Source organism: Choloepus didactylus, chromosome 6 (assembly GCF_015220235.1).
Source record: "Choloepus didactylus isolate mChoDid1 chromosome 6, mChoDid1.pri, whole genome shotgun sequence".
In the NCBI taxonomy this organism is placed as follows: Eukaryota; Metazoa; Chordata; class Mammalia; order Pilosa; family Megalonychidae; genus Choloepus; species Choloepus didactylus.
This window is the reverse complement of record NC_051312.1, coordinates 105,622,238-105,647,334: the sequence shown is the minus strand read 5'-3', so window position 1 is coordinate 105,647,334 and position 25,097 is coordinate 105,622,238. Positions and strand designations below refer to the sequence as shown.

General features: G+C 34.9%; 1 protein-coding gene across 5 annotated transcripts in view; it reads right to left on the bottom strand.

Annotated features, from left to right (window-relative positions):
- Positions 1-25,097, bottom strand: part of NAALAD2 (N-acetylated alpha-linked acidic dipeptidase 2) — a 78,745-nt gene that overhangs the window by 15,243 nt on the left and 38,405 nt on the right. For 3 of the 5 annotated variants that reach the window (XM_037841052.1, XM_037841053.1, XM_037841054.1), the window contains 11 exons: positions 22,046-22,139; positions 18,937-19,035; positions 15,533-15,618; positions 15,138-15,257; positions 14,956-15,038; positions 12,655-12,718; positions 11,100-11,167; positions 7,756-7,847; positions 5,995-6,085; positions 3,374-3,638; positions 265-346 (listed from right to left, as the gene is read on the bottom strand). In XM_037841052.1, coding sequence (XP_037696980.1) covers positions 265-346; positions 3,374-3,638; positions 5,995-6,085; positions 7,756-7,847; positions 11,100-11,167; positions 12,655-12,718; positions 14,956-15,038; positions 15,138-15,257; positions 15,533-15,618; positions 18,937-19,035; positions 22,046-22,139 — 1,144 coding nt within the window. Of the gene's footprint in view, positions 1-264; positions 347-3,373; positions 3,639-5,994; positions 6,115-7,755; positions 7,848-11,099; positions 11,168-12,654; positions 12,719-14,955; positions 15,039-15,137; positions 15,258-15,532; positions 15,619-18,936; positions 19,036-22,045; positions 22,140-25,097 lie in introns of those variants that run through there. The other 2 variants (XM_037841056.1, XM_037841055.1) reach the window with 2 other exon arrangements.

Below are 25,097 nucleotides of genomic sequence, written 5' to 3'. Positions count from 1 at the left end.
GAAATGTTTCTTTGGTGTCCCTTGTTGGAAATGAGTTCTGGGGGGCTCTTGTCAAAATGCAGGATTCGAATTCAGTAGGTCTTGGATGGGGTCTGATATTATGACTTTCTAACAAGCTCCCGGATGATGTCAATGCTGCTCATTTACAGACCGTATTTTGAGTAGCAATGATTTTAGATGAGAATATTTACATGAATGAAAAAGTTCTTTCTAGTAACCAAGCTGTTTTTCAAATCAGTAGGAAGCTTAACATCTGAAACTTACTTATTAAGATCAACTTGTGTAAGTCTTTTATGAAAATCTGAAGCAGCCTCTGAGAAGTTTTTCACAGCAGAAAATAAGGAATCTTTTTGAAAAATAGAAATGACATTAGTAAGCAAAAGTGCTTCATATTTTATACATTCACTTTCCTGCCCTCCCCATTCTAGGCTGATATGACTGAATAAATACTGAATCCATTTTTTTTTTACTTAGCCTTCTTGCATATCCATGGAAAGGATTAGAAATATCATATCAAAAGAAATACTGTATGAAAAGAGAATATTGCTAAATTGGTTCTCAAGGAAATAACTTTTCAAAAGTCTAGAGCATAAATAATTTTCAAACTCACAACTGAAACCCAGTTTCCATTTATTTATTCCTTCACTGAACACATATTTATTGGAACAACTACTAAATGCCAGCCCTGGGTATAGCTATGTCAATCCATGTTTCCAAATAGTGCATTTAAAAATCTCACAAAGCAACCTGTGACAAACTGATTTATGTAGTCCCTGTGGTAAAATAACAGCATTGGTCTGGGCAAACTTTTCTTTAGTTGACCAATTTTCTAAGGAAAGTTATTAGGTTCTCAGTATATTTTTTCATTACCACAACCTATTTATCATCTACCATATTTTCTAAACTGAAATTTAACATGCATTCTTGATTTGTTTCTTGCATCAGTCCTGTGATGCAGGTGAAGCAGTAAACACAATATTCACTTTACATATAAAGCTCTTACAGCTCAATATATGTAATTTCTATTAGATCACACCATCAGTAAGTAGTATATACAATAAGATGTAAGTCTTACATACTTTCTGTTTTAATTTTTTTCTAAACCATGTGCAAATCAAACAATTTATTAATAGATATTATGGACATCAAGGGAAGAGAGTGTTGTAGAAGTTTTAAATTTTAAATGCAACAGAGTCAAAGATAAGAACTGATTTAATGATATGGATCAATGACAACTTTGGAAAGAGCAGCTTTACTAGAGTGGCAGGGACATAACACAGAGAATTGGATTGGTTAGTGGGACCAACTGGAAACAGGGAATGTAGATTACTTGTTCACATGTTCATTCCTCCATTAAAACATTCTCTGAGGAGGCTCAAAGGGACACAGTTGGGACATAAGGAAAAAAAGGAAATATAGAATGCAAGCTTTGTATCAATGTTGAATTTCTTGAACTTCCTGGCTGTGCTTAATGGGATTGCATAAAAGAATGTTCCTGTTTGTGGGAAATGTATATGTGAATTATATAGTTTGTTCAAGGATGTGTGCAGCTTGCTCTCAAATGTTCAGAAAACAGAGCAATAGATGAAGGATGATAGATAGAGAGGGAGGGAAGGAGGGAAAGAAAGAAATGGTGGTGTGACAGGATGTTAAAGTTGGTGGATCGGGGTATCGGGGGAGGGGAGTCGGGGTTTGTTGGAGTTCCATGCATGGGATTTGTATTATTTTTGCAACTGTTCCTGTAAGTTTGAATTTATTTCAAAATAAAATAAAAAAAAAAACAAAACAAAAAAACAAAAAAACCATTCTCTGAGAAACTGTTTTTACCTGACACTAAATGAAGAATTTTGATTGTGAAGGAAGGAGAGAAATAGAGTAGAAACTAGTGGGGCATGTCAGGTGGAAAGAATGTTTCTTCTGTCTTAAGAACCACAAGCTAAAGAAGCGACGCAATGGTGACTGGCACTTAGTATCCAATCAATCTTACTTTATTGCTATTGTTTTACTCTAATCATGTTTTTAGTATTTGCCAAAATTTATCAAATGTGTATTAAGTTTCTACTGTGTACCTGGTATTTTGCTATTTTCTGGGAGATATAAAGATGTATAAGACATAGTCATTATCTTCAAGGAGCTTAAAATGTTATGCAGAGAAGTAAAAATAGAAAATGCAAAGGAGAAATTACTGTTATCAGGGTACACAGGGTACCATAGGAGCACAAAGAATGGGTACAGGAAAGTCCATAGTGACTTTCTGAGTATTGTTAGAGAAAGATTAGTAACTTTTAGGAAGTTTTGAAGAGCAGCCGGTACTAAGATCTAGATACAAATGAAGCAAAGAACATTTAGGAAATTGTGTTATATCAATATAACTGGAGTATCTCTGCAATGATGGAGGAAATGCAGAGAGATGGAACTGGAGAACTAAGTAGAGCCTACACCATGATGGACATTTATGGTTCTGTGGCTATCCAGTATCAAGGTGCCCTCCTAAATGCCCTGACTTCCATTTGGCGAATTATCTCATCAATTTGTAAAGTCACAGTACAATCAGGAGGCAGAAACCACATAATTACAGTAGGAGGGCTCATTTCTCTCTCACATCTTCAACTTCTCAATTTCTGTTGATGACTACCCATCAGCATTAACCAAGTTTGTATCTTCTTTATATTAACTAATTGAACCTCCATAACACTCTTTGAAGTATGTTACATTCTTTATACCATTTCACTTTTACAAGAAAACTGACAAAAGAGGTAAAGCAACTTCTCCAAGGTCATATAGGACTAAATGGTAGAGCCAGGACTTCAACCAAAATGCTTCCAGAACCAATGCTCAAAGCTACCACACTATCCTATTTTCATCCTTGCTTTATAGGAGACACCTGGGGTGGAGCGTCAATCACTAAGTGGCAAATAACAAAACAAAAGAATGTGTACAACTATGTAAAAAAAAAAAAAAAAAAGCTCCATATTAGACAAACTAACAATGTATATGCAATAATAATGATAATAAATTATAATACCTGTATAGTGGAATTCGTGCTTTTCTCTACTTTCTGGTATTTTCATAATGTCACATTTTTATAGTATTGTTAGTATAAGAGTGAAAATATTTTTAAAGGCAGTTTTATAAGAAAACTATCAACCCATATTTCTAGCACTAATTCAGCAGAAATGTATTCATCCTACACATATCAGATCAAATCACATTCTTTAACAGGCATTTGTTAAAAAATTTTGTCTAGACATGAGAATAAGTGAGTCAGGGATAAATTCTAAGATGAAACAGTATGCACTGATCATGATAGGAGATGTCTTAAAGCTCTAACTTGCATTAATAATTATAAAATATCTGCCCAGCTACTTCTTACCAAATGACACGCCATAATCTCTCAGTTGTCTGTCACGTTTCTTGGCTAAATTGTAGATACTTGTTGCATAGTTTTTCAAAGCTTTTGAGTAGTCTTCAATATTGAAAGGAATGATTTTTGAGTCTGCAAGCTCATATATCAATGCCCCTCGTATTTGGGCAACAGAAAGCTGTTTTTTAAATGTGGGGTCATAAAATCTTTCTACCAATTCAAATGTCTCGTAGACTGTATGGTATACTGGGTAGCTACTGTACTTATCTGTTTTCTAAGAAAAAAAAAAAAAAAAAAAGAAACAGACCATAAACAAACATTAAATACTCAAGTTACAACATTTAGCGCAATAAAAATAACAGAAAAAATACAACTGTGCAACACCCTTTTACAATAAAACAATAAATTTAAACTCAAGCTAAAACACTACAACCAAATGTTCACAGATATGAAATTTTCCCATCATTAATTTTATAATTCATGTAGCCTTCATTCAAAATGCTGCATCTTGAAAATGTCAATCTTCCTTACTTTATTTCTGATAACTGGAATTAAAGAGTACATATTCAAATTAATTTGCCCAACAGCAGGCTATAAATTATGAATCAACTGATAGGGAACAAAAAGTTCTGAGCAGCCGCTTGGCAGGTAAACTCACTGTCCTTCTCCCTACATGGGACATGACCCCAGGGTGTAAATCTCCCTGGCAACGTGGGAATGACCCCCAGGAATGAGCCTGGACCCCCCCCATTGTGGGATTGAGAAAGTCTACTTGATCAAATGGGGTAAGAGAAATGCAACAAAATAACATTTCAGTAGTTGAGAGATTTCAAATGGAGTCAAGAAGTCATTTAGGAGGTTATTCTTATGTGTTATATAGATACCCATTTTTAGTTTTTAGTATACTGGAATAGCTGGAAGGAAATAGCTGAAACTGTTGAACTGCAACCCAGTAGCCTTGATTCTTGAAGACAACTGTACAATTATGTAGCTTACACTGTGTGACTGTGTGATTGTGAAAACCGTGTGGCTCTGAAGACAACTGTACAATTATGTAGCTTACACTGTGTGACTGTGTGATTGTGAAAACCGTGTGGCTCCCACTCCCTTTATCCCTTGTATGGACAGATGAGTAACAAAACAGGAACAAAAATTAAATGAACAACTGGGGGAATGGGATGTTTTGGGTGTTCTTTACTTGTATTTTTATTTTCATTTTTATTTTTTGGAGTAATGAAAATGTTCAAAAATTGATTTGCGTGATAAATGATGGTAATGTGAACAATTGTACACAGTGGATGATTGTAGGGGATGTGAGTGTATCTCAATAAAACTGAATTGAAAAAATAAACAAAAAGGGTTCTGGGCAGCAAAATATATTACTGAAGGATCTTGCTTTAAGCATCATTAAAAAATTACAATAATTTTCATTATAAATCCTTAAAATGCATTACATTTTTCCCTGCCTTCCCAAACAGTGTATATAAAGGCACATGAAGCTTAAATGCCATTTCACAATTAGGGCCTACCATTGTGAACACAAAATTATTACATGGTGGTGTCCTATATGCAAATATTTTTGAGTTAAGTTTGTCTTTCCTAATTGTAGTTTTTACTTGTCTGCTACCTTGCTATAAGGTTATCATTCTTACTGTTTTTAGTATTACTAAAAACCAGTTCCTGTGTCAGTCTTTCTCCTAATTTTCTGCTTCTAATATGCAGTAGTCTTATTAAGATAATTTTGTTCAAATAACAAAGATAACTTTGTTGAGACTGATAGTATAAGTGAACAAGCCTTGAAAACAAGTTAAAGTACACCTATTATGTGTTATGTGTAATGAGCATTAGTATAAAAACTTCTTGCATCCACTTTTTGTTATTCTGGAGTTATCTTTACTTCTTTGTTTTTAGTTGTATTATGAATAAATTTGCAAGTGATGTGTATTCTGAACAAGAAACATGGTGTATTACAATTATAATTTGAAAATTAAAATTGGAGACAGATCTCTAAGTCTGCTAATTATTCTTGTTTATGACATAATTTATAGGCAAGATGAATATGTTAGCTAATATCCAAGTATGTGAATACTATCAAAATGAGTGACAATCGTGTAACCAGTCAGCAAAGAACAAAGGCCCAAGTTAAAAAATAAGAAAAACCTGCTTTATTCCCTACCCCAGAGACCTTGATTCAGATGACAGGAGCGGAAATTCAAAGAAGGATCTGAAGATAAAAAATTTTAGTCCAGTGTTTCCCTTAATTTAAATATGATCTCAAACTACATATTTTCCTCAGGAAAAGCATATCAGGCCCACGAGACTAGAGAATGATTTTTCCCAGCAAAACCTGCTTTAGGAAAAGCATGTGAACTGCTAGGTACTGATAACCAGCTAAGTACCTGGCAATTCTCCATGAACTGTTACATCATTAAATACCCCTAGTAGTGAAGAATTCACACAGTAACCCGGAGGACTTCCTAGTCCACCTGCAGAGGGACGTGCAGTCTATCGCTGGATCTCTTCCCAAGTCATGAGTCTTCCAGTGTCTGATCCGAAACTACTCCATGAGATTTCCTCACTCAAGGAATGTGGATGAAATGCTACACATTCAAAGTAATAAAACAGCTCACCCTATTCTTAGTGTATCGGGCTCTGCCTGCAGCAATTCCCAGTCTCTGGAAAAAGGCTTCAAAATCACTTCCGGATCCCAGCTTGTTGACTCTAGGTGTGGAATATAAATACATACATTCCTAATACATAAATAAATAAACGTTAAATGACAGGACAATGAAGCCCGTACCCAGAATAGCAAGGAATTCTATGGCACATCTGTATGAATTATAAAAAGGTACACCGCCCTCAAGACACATTCCTATTACCTGCTGGAAAGCTGCTGTGATAAAGATACAAATCTGCATTTACTACAACCAGAGTCAAGCAGCATCACCAAAGACGGCAGTCTAGGCATGTTTTCAGCATTTAGAGGAGAAAATGAAAAATAAGACATGGTTCTAACCCTCAGAGAATTTAGTCTACTACGAAAACTACCATGAGAAAGTTCATAACTAAGATCAAGAAGAATCCAAATGTGCCTTACTTCATTTTAGGAATAAATCTAATTGTAATATATTTCTTTGCACATAGTTAAGGAAAAAATATGTAATAGAACATAAAATTATATATGTATTCCATATATAACTGTATATTTCTAAAACATTAGATATGTTTAGAGATTGAGATCTTAGATTTTTTTTAATGTTTTTTCTACTCTATTTTTTTTTAAATAAGCAAATGTTAGTCTTATAATGGAAAACACATTTAAGCTTTCAAAAGACTACTTTGGAATATAGAATGAAGCTATAAGCTGCTACCATTACAAATAGTATTAGAACTAATATTATAATAGAAAACATAAATATTTCAAAAAGCTTCTTTATTATGAAGGAAAAAAGGTAAAAAGTTATTACTAAAAACATAAATTAATTACAGATAAAGACAGTTTGGTGTTTATTGATGGTGTTCCTTAATAAATTTAGAAGCAAACTGCTGGTTTGAATCTATTATGTACCACATTAAAGCCTATGTTCTTTTAATCCAGTCTTGTAGGAGCAGGCCTATTGTGGGTAGGACCTTTTGATTAGGTTGTTTTCATGGAGATGTGACCCTACCTATTCAAGGTGGGTCTTAATCCCCTTGCTGGGGCCCTCTACCAGCAGATAAAAGGCAGAGATATTTTGGAGAGAGCTCAAAGAAGCTAAAAGAGAAACACCAGGAGACATTTTGGAGAGAGAGCCATTTGAAACAAGAACCCACTAGAGAAGAGTCAGCAGACATCACCATGTGACTTCCCATGTATCAGAGGAACCCCGGACGCCATCAGCCTTTCCTCACAGAAGGTATCTACCTCCTGATGCCTTAATTTGGACATATTCATGGCCTTAGAACTGTAAATCTGCAAACTAATAAATCCCCATTGAAAAAGCCAACCCATTTCTGGTATAGTGCATTACAGCAGGTTTAAGCAAACCGAAACACAATCCATTATCTATTTCATTTAACTTCATTATAACTTTAAGCCATACTATTCATTAATGCATTTAATACATTTCTGAATAAAATTTTATTTGATCATGCAAAATAATGACTAATCTAGCAAAGTCATCTTGACTAAAATTCACAAAACTTAATTTATCTACTCTATTATAGGTTAAAAGACCTGGCTCTGCTAGTTAATCAGCAAAACAAAGGCTAGAGACGGACCCCTTAGAATTACCTTTTCTCTACCTAAATTGTTGATAAGACATCTGAGAATTGCATGTCCTGAGAAACAAAAGGCAAAGGGGAATTCAGAATTTGTCTCATGGTAGAAAAGATGCATACAACTAATTTACCTAGGGAAATTTTTATTTTCAGGTGAAGGGTCCTTTTCCAACCAGCTTTCATAAAGAGATTTAGTCTCAAAACCATCATCAGGGCTGGAGATCTGGAAAAATATATCAAATATGGAGAATTAGGCACAGAAGTAAGTAAATTTATGCCAAGATAAAGTCGTGTTAGTTGTCATAAACTTCTACCTCTATATGTGCATATGTGTCATGTTCATTTACAGAAAAGAGACCTACTTGTAAATGGCAAGAAAAAAACAGCCCAAATTCTGGTTTATGATGCCTCCCGGTTGGCGATTTTTGCCAGTAATTTCCTGAAAATTTTGATAAACTTTTTAATAGTTTCATATTTTTAACAAATATTATCACTTTAATATTTGGCAGCTCAGATTTCCTTTAGTGGGAAGTCACTGGAGGAAGCCTTGAATTTAATATTTTCTTTAGTAATTTGCTTTGTCCAAGAAACCTAAAAATAGGCTTTAGGGCAACAGAGGTGATAAAAAGTTAAGAAACTGAGCTTGAAATTGTTGATATAAATCCAAAAGTCTATGATTAAATGAAGTTGGATTTTTATGGGTCTCAGAAACTATATACTTCAGATTTCTATTTGGGAATTTTAAGACCTTCTGTATATACATAAACATTTTTTATTATCCTCATTAAAACTATACTTGACTGCTCTGGTCATTCTCCACTCTTGGAAAAGCAGGGCCAAGTGGTAGAAAAAATATGTATTCTAGAAGGTCAATTGAAGATTAAGATCATCACCCACACTGACTACATTTTATTTGTATGTTCATTTGTTTGCTTATAGCTTTGCTTTGTTAAAAAATGGACCCAAGGCAGACCCTACACCTTCATTTTCTCACCTGTGAAAATGTGGATAATGTTACCTATTTTAACCTAAACATCATCTCATCTGATATTTTCTCTGGTCTTTATACAGGGTTTGGCATTCCTTCTTCTGTGTTACTATACATGAAAAAATTTCTACAGATATTTACAGAGTGCTGGACCTTGCGTGTAGATAAGGAATACAGAGTCATGATCCCTACCTTCTTGAACCTTGCAATCGGGAATTTCTTACTATAAGCAATTCAAAGGAAAAGAACAAAGTGTTATGAAGAGATGTGGATAGTGGATGGGAGATGGATGTGTCCCCAGAGAAGGCCTTTCAGAGACACTGATAGTGGAAGTTTAAGAGCCTCTAATAAAGGTGTTAGGCATTAGTACATGTTATTGAGCACTTTCCCTGCTTCAATCTTTTCCAATTTATGCCAAATGCACAAAAGCATTGTTTTTACTAATAACGCAGGCCCTCCACAGCCTTCAAGTAGAAGGTAACAGTGGTGAATTCACCTCCTCCCAGAGTGAAGGCAAGGCTGGAAAACAGTCTCTTGTCCTGAAGCTGAGTATGGATGGGATGTGCTTGATCACTGCACTGGAAACAGTCTCTGCACTCCACAGACGCATCTCTTCCCTACCAGCATGTTGCAGCTGCAGGGATGTTCCACTTACGTTCAGTTAACTGACTGGTCCTACTCTGTGCTCTGCTCCTGCCAACTTACAAGGCTGATATCCTGCTCCAGTTCTATGTCTGTCCTACTTGGAATGAATTCCCTACGAAATCCTCTTCATCTTCTAGAATCACACTACCTCTATCTAGCACCAACCAGAATTGTGTCCTTGGCCTGTACACCCAGATCTGACTTAAGTGTCTCAGCTACATTAACTGTTACAATTGAGGGCTTCCTGTTATATATTAACAGTTTGTTGAATTTTTGATACTCATTACCTCCTTGCTCCATGAGGCAGCTGCCTTTCTCCCACCCCTACACTACCCTCGTGTCACCAGCATGTCTTGATTATTTGTGCCAAGCTACACTAAGGGTTGACTGAACGATAATAATCAGTTTACAAGAGAGTAAAATAAATCGCCTTTGACTCCTGGATGTAGACAAACATTCCCAAATTCTCAGCCTTGACATCCAAGGCAGCAGCCATCCCTCTATGTCAGCACAAGGCATGTACACATTTCCTGAGAAGCATCTCCCAATAACATGGGTTTGCTTTTAAGCTTGACAGTAGAAACTAGGATCAAGGACATGACAAGCTACTCGGGATGTGTGAGAGTTGGTGATGGAAATGATGAGAGGATTCTTACTTGGGACAAATCTTCTTTAAAGATGTTAAGAGAGGAAAGGGAGCGGAAAGGTTAGGGATGACTTGAGAACTAGTAGCCAAAGAAAACTGATGATTACTTCACAATAGCTGAACTAGAAGGAAAATTTCAACATATTACTATTACATTCTATACCAGGGAACTATTAAATAAGCAGATATTAAATAAGTATATTATATAATTCTTTAGAGAGTCACAGTGCTTTTGAGTTTTGGGAGCTTTAGAGTTTGCCTTTAGTCTTGCTACTACCTAATATGTTAAGGCAGAGAGCAAAGCAGTCTTTCTAATGAACAAAATAAAATAATGTAAGCCTTGTTAAAAGTCTTTAATGATTCCCCCATCATAAATTTCTGGACACCCTGGCTTACTTGATGTCTCATTTCTCATCATCCTTCCACCAACATCTTGTGCGTAGTTCACACTGAGCTACCCGTAGGTCATGAAGCACGTCATGTTCTTTCATACCTCCATATTTTTTTCAGGTTCTGTGCCCTCTGCTTTTAATACCCTCTCCCTTATTTCCACATCCTTCTATTTGACAGCCCAAACATTAATTATTCTAGAAACCTCCTCATGTGACCCAACATACCCCAACTTCCCCCAGCTATCACAGGTATTTAGGTTTTCAATTCTGTAACTGTTCTCCATTATACGTTCTATCAAATATTCTACTGCACTGTACCTGCTCATTTACATGTCTATCCTCTCTAGATTACAAAATGTCTTTGAATTCAGAGACGTTATCCCTTATTATTGTTGCTGCTAGAATCCATTTTGTAGTGCTTGACACGTAACAACTGCTCACATATGAATTTATGAATGAATGAATAAGTGGCCAAGGCAACCTCTGAACCCAAGACTTTTCACATCCAGCTTAGTGTTCTTTCTGCTATACCAAAGTCCCTCTCCCAGATGAAAATTATGTAACCTTCACATTACAATCATACATAATTATTCATAGGGACTATTAATGGAACAAAGAGACTGGTAATATCTTCATAGTTACTCACATGGATAGTGCATCAATGATTTTGTTCTGACCTACTATTAACTCAAATCTATTTTCTGTCACTAGTTTAAAAATAAGTAGCACTAATCTGGGAAAAAAAAGGGTGTATTCATTTATTAATTCATCAGAAAACGTATAAAGACAGATTCACTTAAATACCTCTTTTGCTAGTCTATACACCAACTGGTATAGAAGGGGTGTAGAGTCAACCCTGAGAGTATAATTGCCTGAAAAAAGAGATATAAGGACAACATTATTTAATACTTATAAAATTTGCTGTAGTTTAATTAATATAATTATTTCCTAATTATAAACAAAATATAATAGTCTTCAAATCTCCGGCCCTCAGAGGTCCTCTTTTGTTGCTCAGCAACCTCTGCAAATAAACTCACTGCCCTCCCGCCTAAGTAGGACATGACTCCCAGGGGTGTAAGTCCTCTGGATACGAGGGACAGGACTCCCAGGGATGCGCCTGGCCCTGGCATCATAGGACTGAGAATGCCATCTTGACCAAAAGGGGGAAAAGAAATGAAAGAAAATAAAGCTTCAGTGGCTAAGAGATCTCTTAAATAGAGTCGAGAGGTCAGTCTGGAGGTTATTCTCACACATTCTATAGATATTCCTTTTCAGTTTCTAGTGTATTAGAATAGCTAGAAGGAAATATCTAAATCTGTTGAATGGTAAATCAGAAGACTTGATTCTTGATGATAATTGTATAACTAACCATGTAGCTTTTATCGTGTGACTGCGTGATAGTGAAAACCTGGTGACTGGCACCCCCTTTAACCAGTATATGGGCAGATGAGTAACAAAAGAATGACAGAAATATATAAACTGTGGGATAGTTTGGGTGTTCTTTTCTATTTTTTATTTATGCTTTTTCTTTATTTTGGAGTAATGAAAATGTTTGAAAGTTGATTGTAGCAATGAATACTGTGAGCCACTTGACTGTATGCTTTGGATGGATTATATGCTGTGTGAGTATATCTCAATAAAATTGCATTAAAAAAATTAAAAAAAAAAAAAAATCCTGGGCTCTTTTCCAAGGAATAAAACAGGGTGGAAACTGATCTTCAGGGGTGGGAGAGGCTACAGCACATACTTTGGATAGAAGAAAGTGGACGTGGGTTTTGTCAGCTGGGGCAGCAGCTTCCACAGAATCCTAAGGGTCAGCCCTACTGGCAGCATCTCTCAGGGGGACTCTGACACGGAAGCGTGAGGCTACGGCCTTCATTCATTTATCCAATTTAATAGTATATATTAAAACACTAGACTAAAGCCTGTTAGTAGCTAGTAAGTTTGCTCTGGCATGTGTGTAGAAATAAAGTACAATGAAAGCCAGGAGACACAAATGTCATATTTCAGGTTCAAGAAGAAGTTTGTGCTTCAAATGTTTTCCAATATACACAGAAAATATTTCCCAAAAGACTAAATATCTGTAGCCAAATTCATTTAATAACTCCAGAGAAGAAAACAGTTAAGACAAGAATTGTACATAGTAATCCAAAATAGGCAAATGGTAAATACACTAAAGAAATCAGGATCAATTGCCTAATTATAAATCACATTCAACTGATATTCTCTATGGTAAAATGGAAAATGGAACATTACTGAGGTATCTTATAGGAAGAGGGTGTATGAGATAATTAGCAAACAGAATTTATGACCTTAAAGGATGAGTCATTGCTTAAGAACAATCTGAAATAAAATTTACCTTCTATAGATGAATCTGAGTTGATATAAGCAACACTTCTCTCCTGGAGTGTTTTTGCATTCTCCTATAATTGAAATAAAGTTGTTACTTTATTCACAGTGTTTACATTTGTTGAAATGTGAACAAAATAAGCAAATTCATTTAGTGGGAAAGTGGTCTGCCAATACTCTTAAGAATCAAATGCATATGCCTCTTGTTGATAAATTTATGAGAAAATTCTACTCACTGCTCAGTTAACACCATTAATTTAATTAAAATAAGAAAGAAGAATATTTTAAGGTTGCAGTTACTGTTTCTGGCATTAACAAGGAACCCCAGGAGGGAGGGAGGTTATTTTCAAACTGTGGTACCTTGATTCCCTGCAATGTCCAAAGTAAGGAGACCCACCCCAGATTTACTGAATCAGAATTGCTGGAGGTAAGGCCTGGAGTTTTCTTTTTAATTCAGGTAACCTACCAATTCTTACATACATTGAAGTTTGGGATCCACTGAGAGTGGACACCCAAGTAAATATCATTTTAAAAGTGGGAAATAAAAATGACCATTTATCCATATTTTATAAAAAGAAGACCATTAATGAACACAACATACACATTTAGAAAAAATGAGAAAGATATGAGGAAGAGAAAGAATAAAAACAGGAGAAGAGGCCAGAGAAAAATGAAGACAACGGAAAGACTAGGACAAAGTGTCTGTCTCTCTCCTTCCTACCTGCACACACACAATACACACAAGAAAGATAAAGTATAGAAAGGCTAATGTAATAACAGAGATGGAAACATACTGAGAGCCCTTCACAGGATAACCTGTCTGGCTAGTTTGTTCTCTTACAAGAACATGCTGTACAAAGACACTTAGAGCTGTGTGAGAAACCATGGCACAGATGAGACCTGTCAGTTCTCTGCACCTGACCACACAGACCAGAGGACAGTTGCCCCCACTATAAATAGAGTCAGTTTCCATTACTACAGATTTACAGTGGAAATAAAGAAGATTCCTCGTGCAGTTAAAGAAGAAATATGCTGCTGAATGTGATCAAGAATCTAGCAGAAAACTAGAAAACAATATTGGAATTATCACTTTTAACCCAAATGTATTTAAAATAACGCAAAAAAATATTTATTTTATGTCTTAGATTTCTCTGAGTCTTATTTTGAACTGCTGAAATTATGGGAACAGACATATTTACATAGGCATGTGTTCACAGGAAATTATGTATCTCCAAAGGTAAATGACCTTAAGGCATAGAATTTGATTAATCTAAATTAATCTTCCACTTCCTAGAAAGCATAATCACAAGTATGAATGTCATGAAAATCTGCAATGAAACTGGAAGAGCAAAGGATATGTAACACACAGGTATAACTATGTATAATTTTACTCCCATCTTTTTGACTCAAAATCATTTTAAAGTGATGTAAGAGGAAACGAGTAGGAGAAAAACACTTAACAAATCAACACAATAGTAACACATGTATGCCCTACTTTAAGACACCTTTATAAAATCTATACTTACATAAGAAAAATAGAAGATGGTAGGGGGAGAATGGTTGGGAGAGAATAAGAGTTTATAAAATTCACCCACCTGCCTTTGTATAAATGTAATGAACTTATCTTATACATTTAAGAACTTAGAAATCGTGTGACAGAGAAACTAAAAGATGAAAAAAGGGGGCCTAAAAGAGACTCCAATGACAAATGATTATATCTTAAGTGAAGAAACCACCTCTGACTTGCAAATAAGTCAATTTGACATGTAATTCAATTTAAAAAATTATCATATAACACAGCAGACACATATATTTTGTTAACAGTAAATATCCCTATAGTTGTAACAGATCTGGAATCTATTAAGGGGAAATTATAATTAAGGTTTAGTTATTTTATTAGAACACCTTATATCTTTTAGCTAGAAGAACTACAAGGAACTTGAAGCCTTGGAGTCCAAGTCTGTGTATCAGTTTTTAGATAAGTTAATTCACTTGCACAAAATAACTTGCTAGTTTTGATTATTTTCTGAGCTTACTAATTTTACTTATTTGCACAAAACAAATATGAATAGAAACAAAAATATTTTTACAATAAAGAATAAATTTCTTTTGTAGCCTAGTAATTAAGAGGCTACTCTGTTTGCCGTACTTATGTGAGCATAGTAACAAACTGTATTTCTTAAATTTTCTTGAGTCATTCTCCAAATTAAAGACCATATTAGGGAATAAGATGTCTGTGACCATCCTGACATACATACTTTTGTTCCCTGGTGACCAAGAAAATGACAAGAAACTTTTCTGTCTTATTTACCTCTACCCATTCTGTTGAACCCAGAAGTCCAAATTCTTCTGCATCCCAACTGGCAAAAATGATAGTTCTCCTAGGTCTCCAGCCTGTAATCATTATTAACATACACAGTTAGGTATACCCGCCTAAAACTAAAGGAAAATTGAGTCATTTTCGCTATCACCTACCAAAGAAACATTACTTACCTGTACTCATCAGTTTTCCAAAACTCTGGACAATTTCTTGCAATACAGCAGCTCCAGTGGCTGGATCAATGCCTCCAAATACCCAGGAATCCCGCTGACCTCCCAGAATAACATACCTGTCTGGAAAACGTGTTCAAAGAACTACCAGTTTGAATAAATTCTAAATAACTGTAATTTATATTTTTAAATTAAGGTTCCTCTTGCTTGAGCTTTCCTCCACAGAGAAAATAAACACTGAAAGGTAGCATCCCCTTTTAGAGTTGGTCGATTTTATTTTCCAAATCCAGTAGTTTCACATCAGCCAGGAAAAACATCAATTGTTGACTGAAATTGATTTTCTCTTACTCTTTTAATCTTTTAAAACTAAAATGTTGAAAAAAAATTCACTGACTCACCAGGTTCCACAGATCCTTTGATAGTTCCAATTACATTGTAAATCCTTGTAATTTTATTGGTGTTATGGACATGCATTCTAACCTTCCTAGAATTTCAAAGGAAATAAATCACTTCTAATTTATTTATATAAATAGAGCAATAGGTCTAACAGTTTTTTTCCAATATTTTATTATGAAAAATTTCAAAAGTGCAGAAAAATTGTAGAATAGGGCAATGAATTCCCATCTATCCACAACCTAAATTCCATAATTTTTAACATTGTTGAACTACTTGCAAGTTGCAGGCATCATGATTCATTACTCCTTAAAACTTGAGCATGCACCTTAAAGTTAAATTTTTAAAACTGCATGTCTAATATTTTATATCCCCCTCCCTCTATTTTGCTGGGGTTTATTTAAAATTCAAAATATCTGTTTTTCAAAATGTCTTGGGTAGTCATTCTAAAATGTTTAAATACACCCTACTTAATTACTCAAAAAACAAGGAAGACAGACCATTGCCTTATAAAGGAAAAAAGTATAAACATGTTATTTGAATGTTTGTCTTAGGATTTATATTACTTCCTGCTATTCACTAATCTTCAACCTTACTGAAGTGATGTATAGGTACATTGTTAAAGAACTGGCTGAGTGATGCCTATATATAACATGTTAAATAAAATGATAAATTCTATTGTTAAATGGGAACTTGGGAAGCTCCTGCTGAAATGCAAAGACAATTACTAAATGTTGGCTACTACTAAATCATGGCTGATTCTAATTAGAGCCAGTCTTTTAAGCATTCATTCATGAATTACAATTAACCAAATCAGAATACAAGGGGAAAAAAACATCAAGCTCAGCCAGACAGAAAAAAAAATGCCACTCACATTTTATGAATTCAAAATAACCTGGGAAAATGTTGATCCTCTTTTTCACAGGACAACAAAATAAGTTTTTATTAGTCTCTAATTTTAGTTATTTTTGAATGGAAGAACTAACAAGGTATAAAAACCTGTATATTCTTAAATACCTATTCTGGCTTTTCCCAAAAAAAGTATATTGTATTTCTGAATGCCTATTTAATTCAGGTGCAATATTCAACTGAAAGTGCCTTCAGGGGAAAACTAATCAATGGGCAAGTTCTTTCATCTTACGGTGTTAAATAAAAGAATAATTTTTCTTACTGAGAGATAAAAATTAGCAGCAAAACAACAGAAATAATGTTTAGCATGTGCTTCGAAAAATATGACCTAAAATCTATGATTAGTAAGAATAACAAATTCATTGATATAATGTCTTTAAAATTAAGTAAGCAATAATATAACACATGAATAAAAACACGTTGATATGAAAATAAACATAGGATGTATGCCCACATTCTCAAAGAATCTTAACAAGATTGCCATTCTAAGTTTTTAATCATATTTCCTATTTGCCAAGAGAATAATTGTACTTGTTTGTCCTATCATTCCAAACTCATCAAGTTATCAAAAAAAAAAAAAAAAAAAAAATTAATTCTAGCACCTAGGTTCCACAAGGCAAGGTTTTTTCCCTATTTTATTCTATTTTATTCCTATTCTTAAGAAACAGGAACAGAAAGATTCATGTGCTCTCTGCCTTTCATTGTCTTTGACTAGACTATTTTACAGGTCTATGGAGAAAGAATTGAACTTAGTGAATGTTCAGTTGATTTCCCTCCTCACTGTGGAAGAAAAGGTTTTCTGCTAGTAAGTGTAAATCCACTGCAGCATTTCTGATGAGCTGATTAATGTGTACCATCTTTGAATTCTACTTTGAACCGGATTTAACACCTTTTGGGTTCCATTATTAATTAATGAGTTAAATAAAATCTTTGACACATGCTGATTTTATATTTGTATGAGAATCATGATTTTACTATTTTTAAAAGGTATCCTGTTATCTTTTTTTTTTGGCATTCCCACCAAGATGCCCAATGGAGTCATCTCACAGAGCCAGTTATGGGAAGTTTAAACCCAGGCGTGTCTTTTTGGCTTGGAGAGGTAAATCCCAAGCCGCAACTGAACTTCAAGAACTTTAACTTTGCTTCTGCATTTCTATTTTTACCCTTCTCTAATGATTTTGCATTTTGTTTGTTTTTAGTTTGCTTACAGCTGATAAATTATTCCCCATTGATGGCAGCACTGATTGGGAATTTGGTTTCATGATCTCTGTATATGGATTAATTAAGATTTCCATTGAGTGAGAGACAACAGGAATCTTATTTTTAGTATACTTTTTGTTTACTTGTGTATTTGTCCATTTTGAGCTCAAATCAATTAAGGACTTTGTGTGCCCATATTGGAGAACAGCTTTTTTATATGGAGAACAGTGAGTTTCTACGTTTCTGTGTTTAGCCTTGACCTGCGACTGACACCGCAGAACTGGAGCAATGTGGGCTTGCTCTGTATGTTTCTGTTTGTAATTAAGGACAGCCTGTATCTTTCATTGTGTGAGTTTATGTTTTCCTATCTCTGGAAGTATCAATAAATTAGATAATAAACTCACTTAAAGAAGCTTTGTTCTGATTGAATTATAGAGATAAATAAGCACTTACATAAATGTAGTTTTTCCAAAATACCTATGCAGTAAGAAAATTGAACTGATATTTAAATGTGCTGGAATAAAATAATTTTTACATAAACTAAGAAACACTAAGAATCCAAGTTCACATAGTTAAGATAAATTGCTAGCAAGCAAGATTGATTTAATAATTGTGGTTTAATAAAAACAGCTATGTCTTCTCTAAATATCAGTGTTAAGTTTCTCTCTCTTCCTACGCTTCAGGCAAATTAAACTTCTCAGATTGCTGCTCATGGCTACTGCTTCACAACTCAGTACAAGCTGATCTCTCTAGAGCGCATTTCCCTTGGGAAACTTCTCTTTCTGTAAGACTAAGCTCAATGAAAGCTCACTCTTTGACCCTCCCTCCTTTACAATAATGCTATAATGTGTTATAACAATAATTATAATAAGGATAAGTCTACTGAGTTTTACAATAGCTCAGTGCTTTACCCATTTTAACTCATTTAACTCACACAACAACCCACAAGTGAAAGTCGGCTCCTTTCTCTCTTCTGCTTTACCATTTCCCTTAACCTCACCTAGTGTTTCACAGGTACAGCATTTTCAAAGTCAGCAGAAAATTTTTTTAAAAAAACTTTAGGTGAAATGTTAAAACTCTAACTCAAATGTAGTAATGTGTGAGACTTTATGAAACATATTTATTGTGGTAACACTACTGATAGAAAATACAATCAATACTTCATTCTCTGCATTCTTAAATCATATAAAATGTTCAATTGTTCACTAGTGAAAAATGAGACAACTGGCAGAACAGCTATCTTGACATTATTCCATTAAATATAAAACTTTTCCAGTCTATTAAAGTAATGCAAAATTACCTGAAAGAATCACTCCCTGTAAAGCCAGGCCCGATACTGTAACTCACATTAAGACTTCCCTTCCAGCTGTCATCTGGTGGAGCAGTTCCTCCCATATTGCTGTAGAGAGAAAATGAAAATGGCAGAATAAGGCTGAGATTACAATTTCCAAGAAGCCAAGAAATGTGACGATGAGATAGTATTTCACTCATACATGCAACAAATACTTATTGAGCATTTACTAAGTGCCAGGTACCATCAAAACTCCTTTCCCTTGTGGAGACATTCTAGCTAAAGAGCCATGATGAAGATACATAAGAAACGTATTCAACATGTTAGTGATAAAAACTAAAGAGAAAAATGAAATAGTGAGGGGAGATAGGACACATCAGCTTCCTAACTCTTGACCTTAATTGTTTATATGAAGAACCACTGGTCCAAGAAATTTTGAAAATAGGAAAATTCATGATTGGGTTAAAGAGAAGAAATTAATTTCTAAAGAAGCTGCTAATTGCATAGTAGGCAATCATAAAGCAATTCTTAAGTTGTATTGGTACAGGCATTAAAAAAATAGAAGTTTGGAGATAATGTAAGGGAACATCAGTTCTAGAATACAATAATAGGAAACATTAATTAAGCACTTACTGTGGTCTAGATACTATGATAAATACTTTCCATACATGACCTCATCTAGTTCTCACAGTAACCTTTTCAGGTAGAAACTATTATTATTCTCATTTTACAGATAGGGAAATGGAATCAGAGAAAGATTAAGTAACTTGCCAAAGTCACATCTAGTAATTGGTGGAGATGAGAATTCAAATCTTAATTTCAAAATCCCTGTCTTAATCACTTCATTGTGTTGTTTCTTATTGAAGAAACCTGAAACGTACATCCAACATCAAAAGGGAGATTGACAACATAGATTCTGTGGACCAAAATAGTCTTAAGAGAAATTTCTATTTACTTCACAAAGCAGTACATTCCTGAATAACTATTTTACAATAGTTTGTGACCCATACTTTTGCCTTCAAAATGCTTGATTATCATCTCAGTGTTTACCTATTGCTGAATCATATTGAATTCAGAGGTAACTGCATATGCATATCACAGTAAAGTCCATGAAATTAAATCATTTCAAGGTTTAATGGCCCTAACCAAAAAGCACAGGACTACAGCTGAGTGAAGAGCCAGGAGAGGTTAGTCCTAGTTTTACTACTCACAAGCTTACTGATGTCCAGCAAGTGTTTGAATTCTCTGAAAATAAATGTTCTTTCTGTAAAATAGGATCATAATAGCCTATCCATGTAACACATAAAAATGCTACATAAACCGCAAAGCACCCTATCATTGTCAGACACTATAGTAGCATCCACTCTCAGTGACCAGTGGTGTTTCCTCCTACCAGGCAGGGATGTGGTGTAGGTGAAAGCACCCAAATCTCTTTTTGCAAGTATTTCAATATAAAATACTTTTATTATTATAAAGTTAATGTATTTTATTATAAATAAAATTTATTGGCAAGTGATGGTCCTGAGACGAGTATAGATAAATACGTAACATGTTACATGTACAATTTCATTTATTTGTCCACCCTTTACTTTAAATGCAAACTACATAAAACAATTCCCCATTTTGTCATCTGTAATTTTTTTTCTAGGGTTCAGAAGTATAAGTTCCAGAAACTTAGATAAGTTTGCCTGATAAACGTGCATTTCAGAATCAAGTGAGGCTCTTGGGTAACTATGTGACTTGCAGTAGCAACAAATTCTAAAACTGTGAGAACTAGGAAAGTGCCTAATGTCCAATCCTACCTGTTTTGCTGTCAGGAAGACCTATTTCTTTTGCCCTGTCCTCAGAAGTCTGTAGGGTTAGCTGCTCCCACGATTATATAACATCCATGGCTACTAGCCCTGTTCTCAAGCCAACATACCCAGTGCCCTACATTTCTAATCTTCAGGCTAAACGTAATCATTCTTATAAAGTTATTACCTCATTTAACCTCCTTCCCAACTCTTAAATCATTTTTACCCCAATAATCACATTATGAAAATCAGATCAAGTCACTATGCTTAAAACCCTCCAGTAGCTGCTCATCGCACCTAGCATAAATCCAAATGCTTATTGCCATGGCCTACAAAACCCCAGGTAATCTGACAAGGCTTCAATCAGTTTTCCCCTTGCTCATTGTGCTCTGCCCCCACTGGTCTCTTCTTTCCTCGATCATGCTAAACATTTTATAGCACCAGGTCTTTGAGACTTTCATTCCTCTTCCTAAAATGGTCTTCCCCCAGATAATCACAGGTCTCTATTCAAATAGCTCCTCCTTAGAGGACTTAGCCTTCCCTGACCATCTGCTAAAAAATCCAGCCCCTATCTTATCCTATCTCTTACTTCACTTTACTTATCCACACAACATTCATCACTACCTGACATTACACAATCTGTCTTTCAGTTTATTATTATCTCCACCTCTAAAATATAAGTTCCATGAGGGCAGGACACCCTGTTCACTGTTATATATCCAGTTCCCTAATATAGTGAATGCCAGATGGTAGAATCTTAATAAATATTTCTTAAATGAATTAATTACATGGACTATTTCAGTTACAGGTCCTTCTTATTTGGTACTAAGTCTTCAAAAAACCAATCTGAATTTTATACCTGCCATACATCTCAATTCAGATCAGCCATATTTCAAAGGTTCAGTGTTCCACGTGGTTAGCTGATACTACACTGGAAAGCACAGATCTATAGTAACGTAATCAGTGACTTAGGAGTGGGCATTATATATTTTTAAAATAGAGAGCAAATGTAAATATCATGTGAATATCTAAGGAAATTACTGTAAAATTTTCAAATCAGTATTCATTTTTATCTTAGTACATGGTCTTCATTTGAAAATTTCATTTGTAACAAAGAGCAATGTTTGGTTATTATCTCTTAGTCACTAAACTGACCTCTCTTCTCATTGAATACAAAAAGGGTGTGTATTATTACTTCAACTTCAGAAGTTATTTTGGTATAAGACTTTAATTTCTTAAGTAGTTAGGTTATATTGGCTTTAGATCAGAAAATGGACACCTTACTGCAAAATACCTTAATCTGATATCCAACTAGAAAACTATACCGTAATAAAATTTCTGCATCATTATAGCCAATGGGATGTACAGGGATTTGGGGAATTCCCACTCCTTCTCCAACATCAAGGCGGAAGGTGTACTCTGCAAAAATCAAATGCATGAAATGAAAACAATTGAAGAATCTGAGCAAGAAGCAAAAGGGAGTTTCTTGTATTAACTTTGAAAATTTGCTATAAATTTGAAATTATATCAAAATTAAAAGTTCCAAAAAAGTCAAATCATTGTTTTTAAAACAAACAGTAAAATGTCCTATTTGATTAACAGTAAGACATTAAATCCTTGGCATTTTAATGTAAAATATATTATGGGGATTATAGATACCCAATTTTTTTTTGACATTTCACCTAATTTTCTTGAATTTTTAAAGACTATTTTATTTCTGCGAGGATATCTTGAATCCTTCTTGGAGAAGCTTTAGTTAACCAGATATCTGCAAAATGTGACCAAGATTCTAAATTTAGAAGTAATTGGGAAAAAACTTGAAGGAAATTTATGAGACACTGGTAATAAATGACAAAGATCTCATTCAAACAAATACACAATTGTCTCTTTAAAGAAAAACTCAAAAGTAGTTAAACCCTCATTGACACCAATCCAACAACCAATCCTTTTATATATAAAAGAATAATACATTGTGACAAAGCAGGGTTTACCCCAGGATACAGGATTGGTTTAACATTCAAATGGCAGTGTAACTTAACAAAATTTAAAAAAAAAAAAAAAAAAAGCATTTCAATAGATACAGAAAAAACATCTGACAAAATCTAATACACATTCCTGTTTGAAAAAAAAAAAAAGAGCTCTCAGCTCATCAGGAATAGAAGCAAATTTCCTCAATCTGGTAAAAGGAATCTACAAAAAAAGAAAAAAAAAATCCTACAGCTAACATCAAGCTTAACAGAGAAAGAGGTTGGTTTTCCCCTCAGAGCAGGAAGGCAAAGATGTTTGCTCTAACACCTTCTATTCACTATTGTACTGGAGGTTCTAGCCAATACAATAGGGCAAGAAAAAAGAAAAGATATACAAATTGGAAACAAAAAAAATAAAACTGTCATTATTCCCAGACAACATGATCAGCTATGTAAAAATCCAAGGGAATCTACAAAAAGCACTATTTAGCTTAACAAGGTTGTAGCATATAAGGTCAATGAGCAATGAAGTGAGACCTTCAAAACATTAGTGAGAGAAATTAAAGAATACCTAAATAAAAGGAGAGATCCATGTTCAAAGACCAGAAAACTTAATATTGATGTCAACTCTCCCCAAACTGACCCTTAGATTTAACACAATCCTAACCAAAATCCCAGAAGGCTGTTTGATGGAAATTGACAAGCTGACTTTAAAATTCATATAGGTAGGCAAAGTCAACTTTGACATCAAGACATTTTATAAAACTACCATAGTCAAAGCAGTGAGGTACTGACATCAAATTAGACAAGTAGATGAATGGAAGAGAATAGAGTCCAGAAGCAAACCCCATACATATATGGTATACTGGTTTTCCACAAAGGTACAAAAGCAATTTAGTTGACAAATAATAGTCTTTTTTGACAAGAGGAGCTATGAATATCCATATGCAAGATAATTAACTTCAATCCACACTTCATGCCTTATACAAAAATTAATCTACAATGGGTCCTGAATCTAAATGTAAAATCTAAAACTATACAACTTTTAAAGAAAGACACAGGAGAAAATCTACAACTAAGTAAATATTTCTTAGACTATGAAAAGTATTTTTTTCCTTAAAGGAAAAAATTGATAAATTGGACTCCATCTGATTTAAGAGCTTCTGCTCTTTGAAAGACAGGGAAAGAGAATGAAAAGACAAGTATTCTGGGAGAAAGTATTTAGAAATCACATGTCTGATAGAAGATGAGAAATCTGATTATATAAAGTTCTCTCAAAACTCAGTAATAAGAAAATAAAGAACCTAATTTCTTTGTTAATAATTCAATTTTATTGAGATATATTCACATACCATACTGTGGGGAACCAAGCTTTTCATGTCACTTAGACCATGTCTGGGGTGGTGGCCTGGAATGCTGGGTCACAAGCCTACATGGAACGCCATTGTAGGCACGTCCTGTAAAGATGTGTGTCTTGTGACTATGACAGCAGCATTAACCATTGACCCCAGATTGTTCTTTCTTATCCGCAGCAGGATGTAGAGATTAATATCTGAGAGACCCTGAATGCTTTTGAACACATAGCGTAGTTTAGCTTTGTGTAACAAATGAATAAATAACTGGAGCACAGGTGCATCAGCACCCACTTGGCACACAATGCTGTGGGTCCCCTGCTCCCTTAAATCATAACTTTGTGTCTGTGTCTCATTTCAGCGTCCCCCTGTCAGCAACTGGCTCCCAACATGGGGCACGAAGAACCGGACCTGGTTCCTGACAGAAGAATCGCTTGAACGACTGAGGTATAGTGGCGCTGGAACTCGGGTGGAGGTAACGGCCGTGTTTTGTATGCGTTCCTTGTAGAATGACCCCAAGCATTTTAAGCAGGGTAATGGGTAATGCTGAAGGACACAATAAATATGTGCCATATATTTCCCTCTTGCGGCAGCTGCTGCGGGCCGGCAGTGTCAAGGTGGGGAAGTCACAAATCTTAGAATTGCTGCAGGTTATTGAAAAATACTGCTCTTGGTTCCCTACCCTTGGCTCTCTTGAATTGCACGACTGGGAGCAGGTAGGTAAGGAATTGAAACAAAAACATATGCAAGGAGTTAATTTACCTGTTACTATTTGGTCTACATGGTCTGTAATTAAGTCTATTCTTGAGCTGCTGAAAACTGATGATGAGGAGGAGGACGGGGAATCTAGTGATAGTCCTAGTCCCGATCCTCTTTCTGAAGATGAGAAGGATGATAAAGATCCTATAAAACCTGCTAAAGTCTTTTATTCCTGCCAATGCCCACAACCTCCTTCTGCTCCTTGTTTAGATGAATGGCCTCCTCCTCCTCCACCGCTTCCTCCTGAACCTAGCAATACCCAGGCACTTAAGCCTGCTGGCCTTTCAGGCATGCAGCAG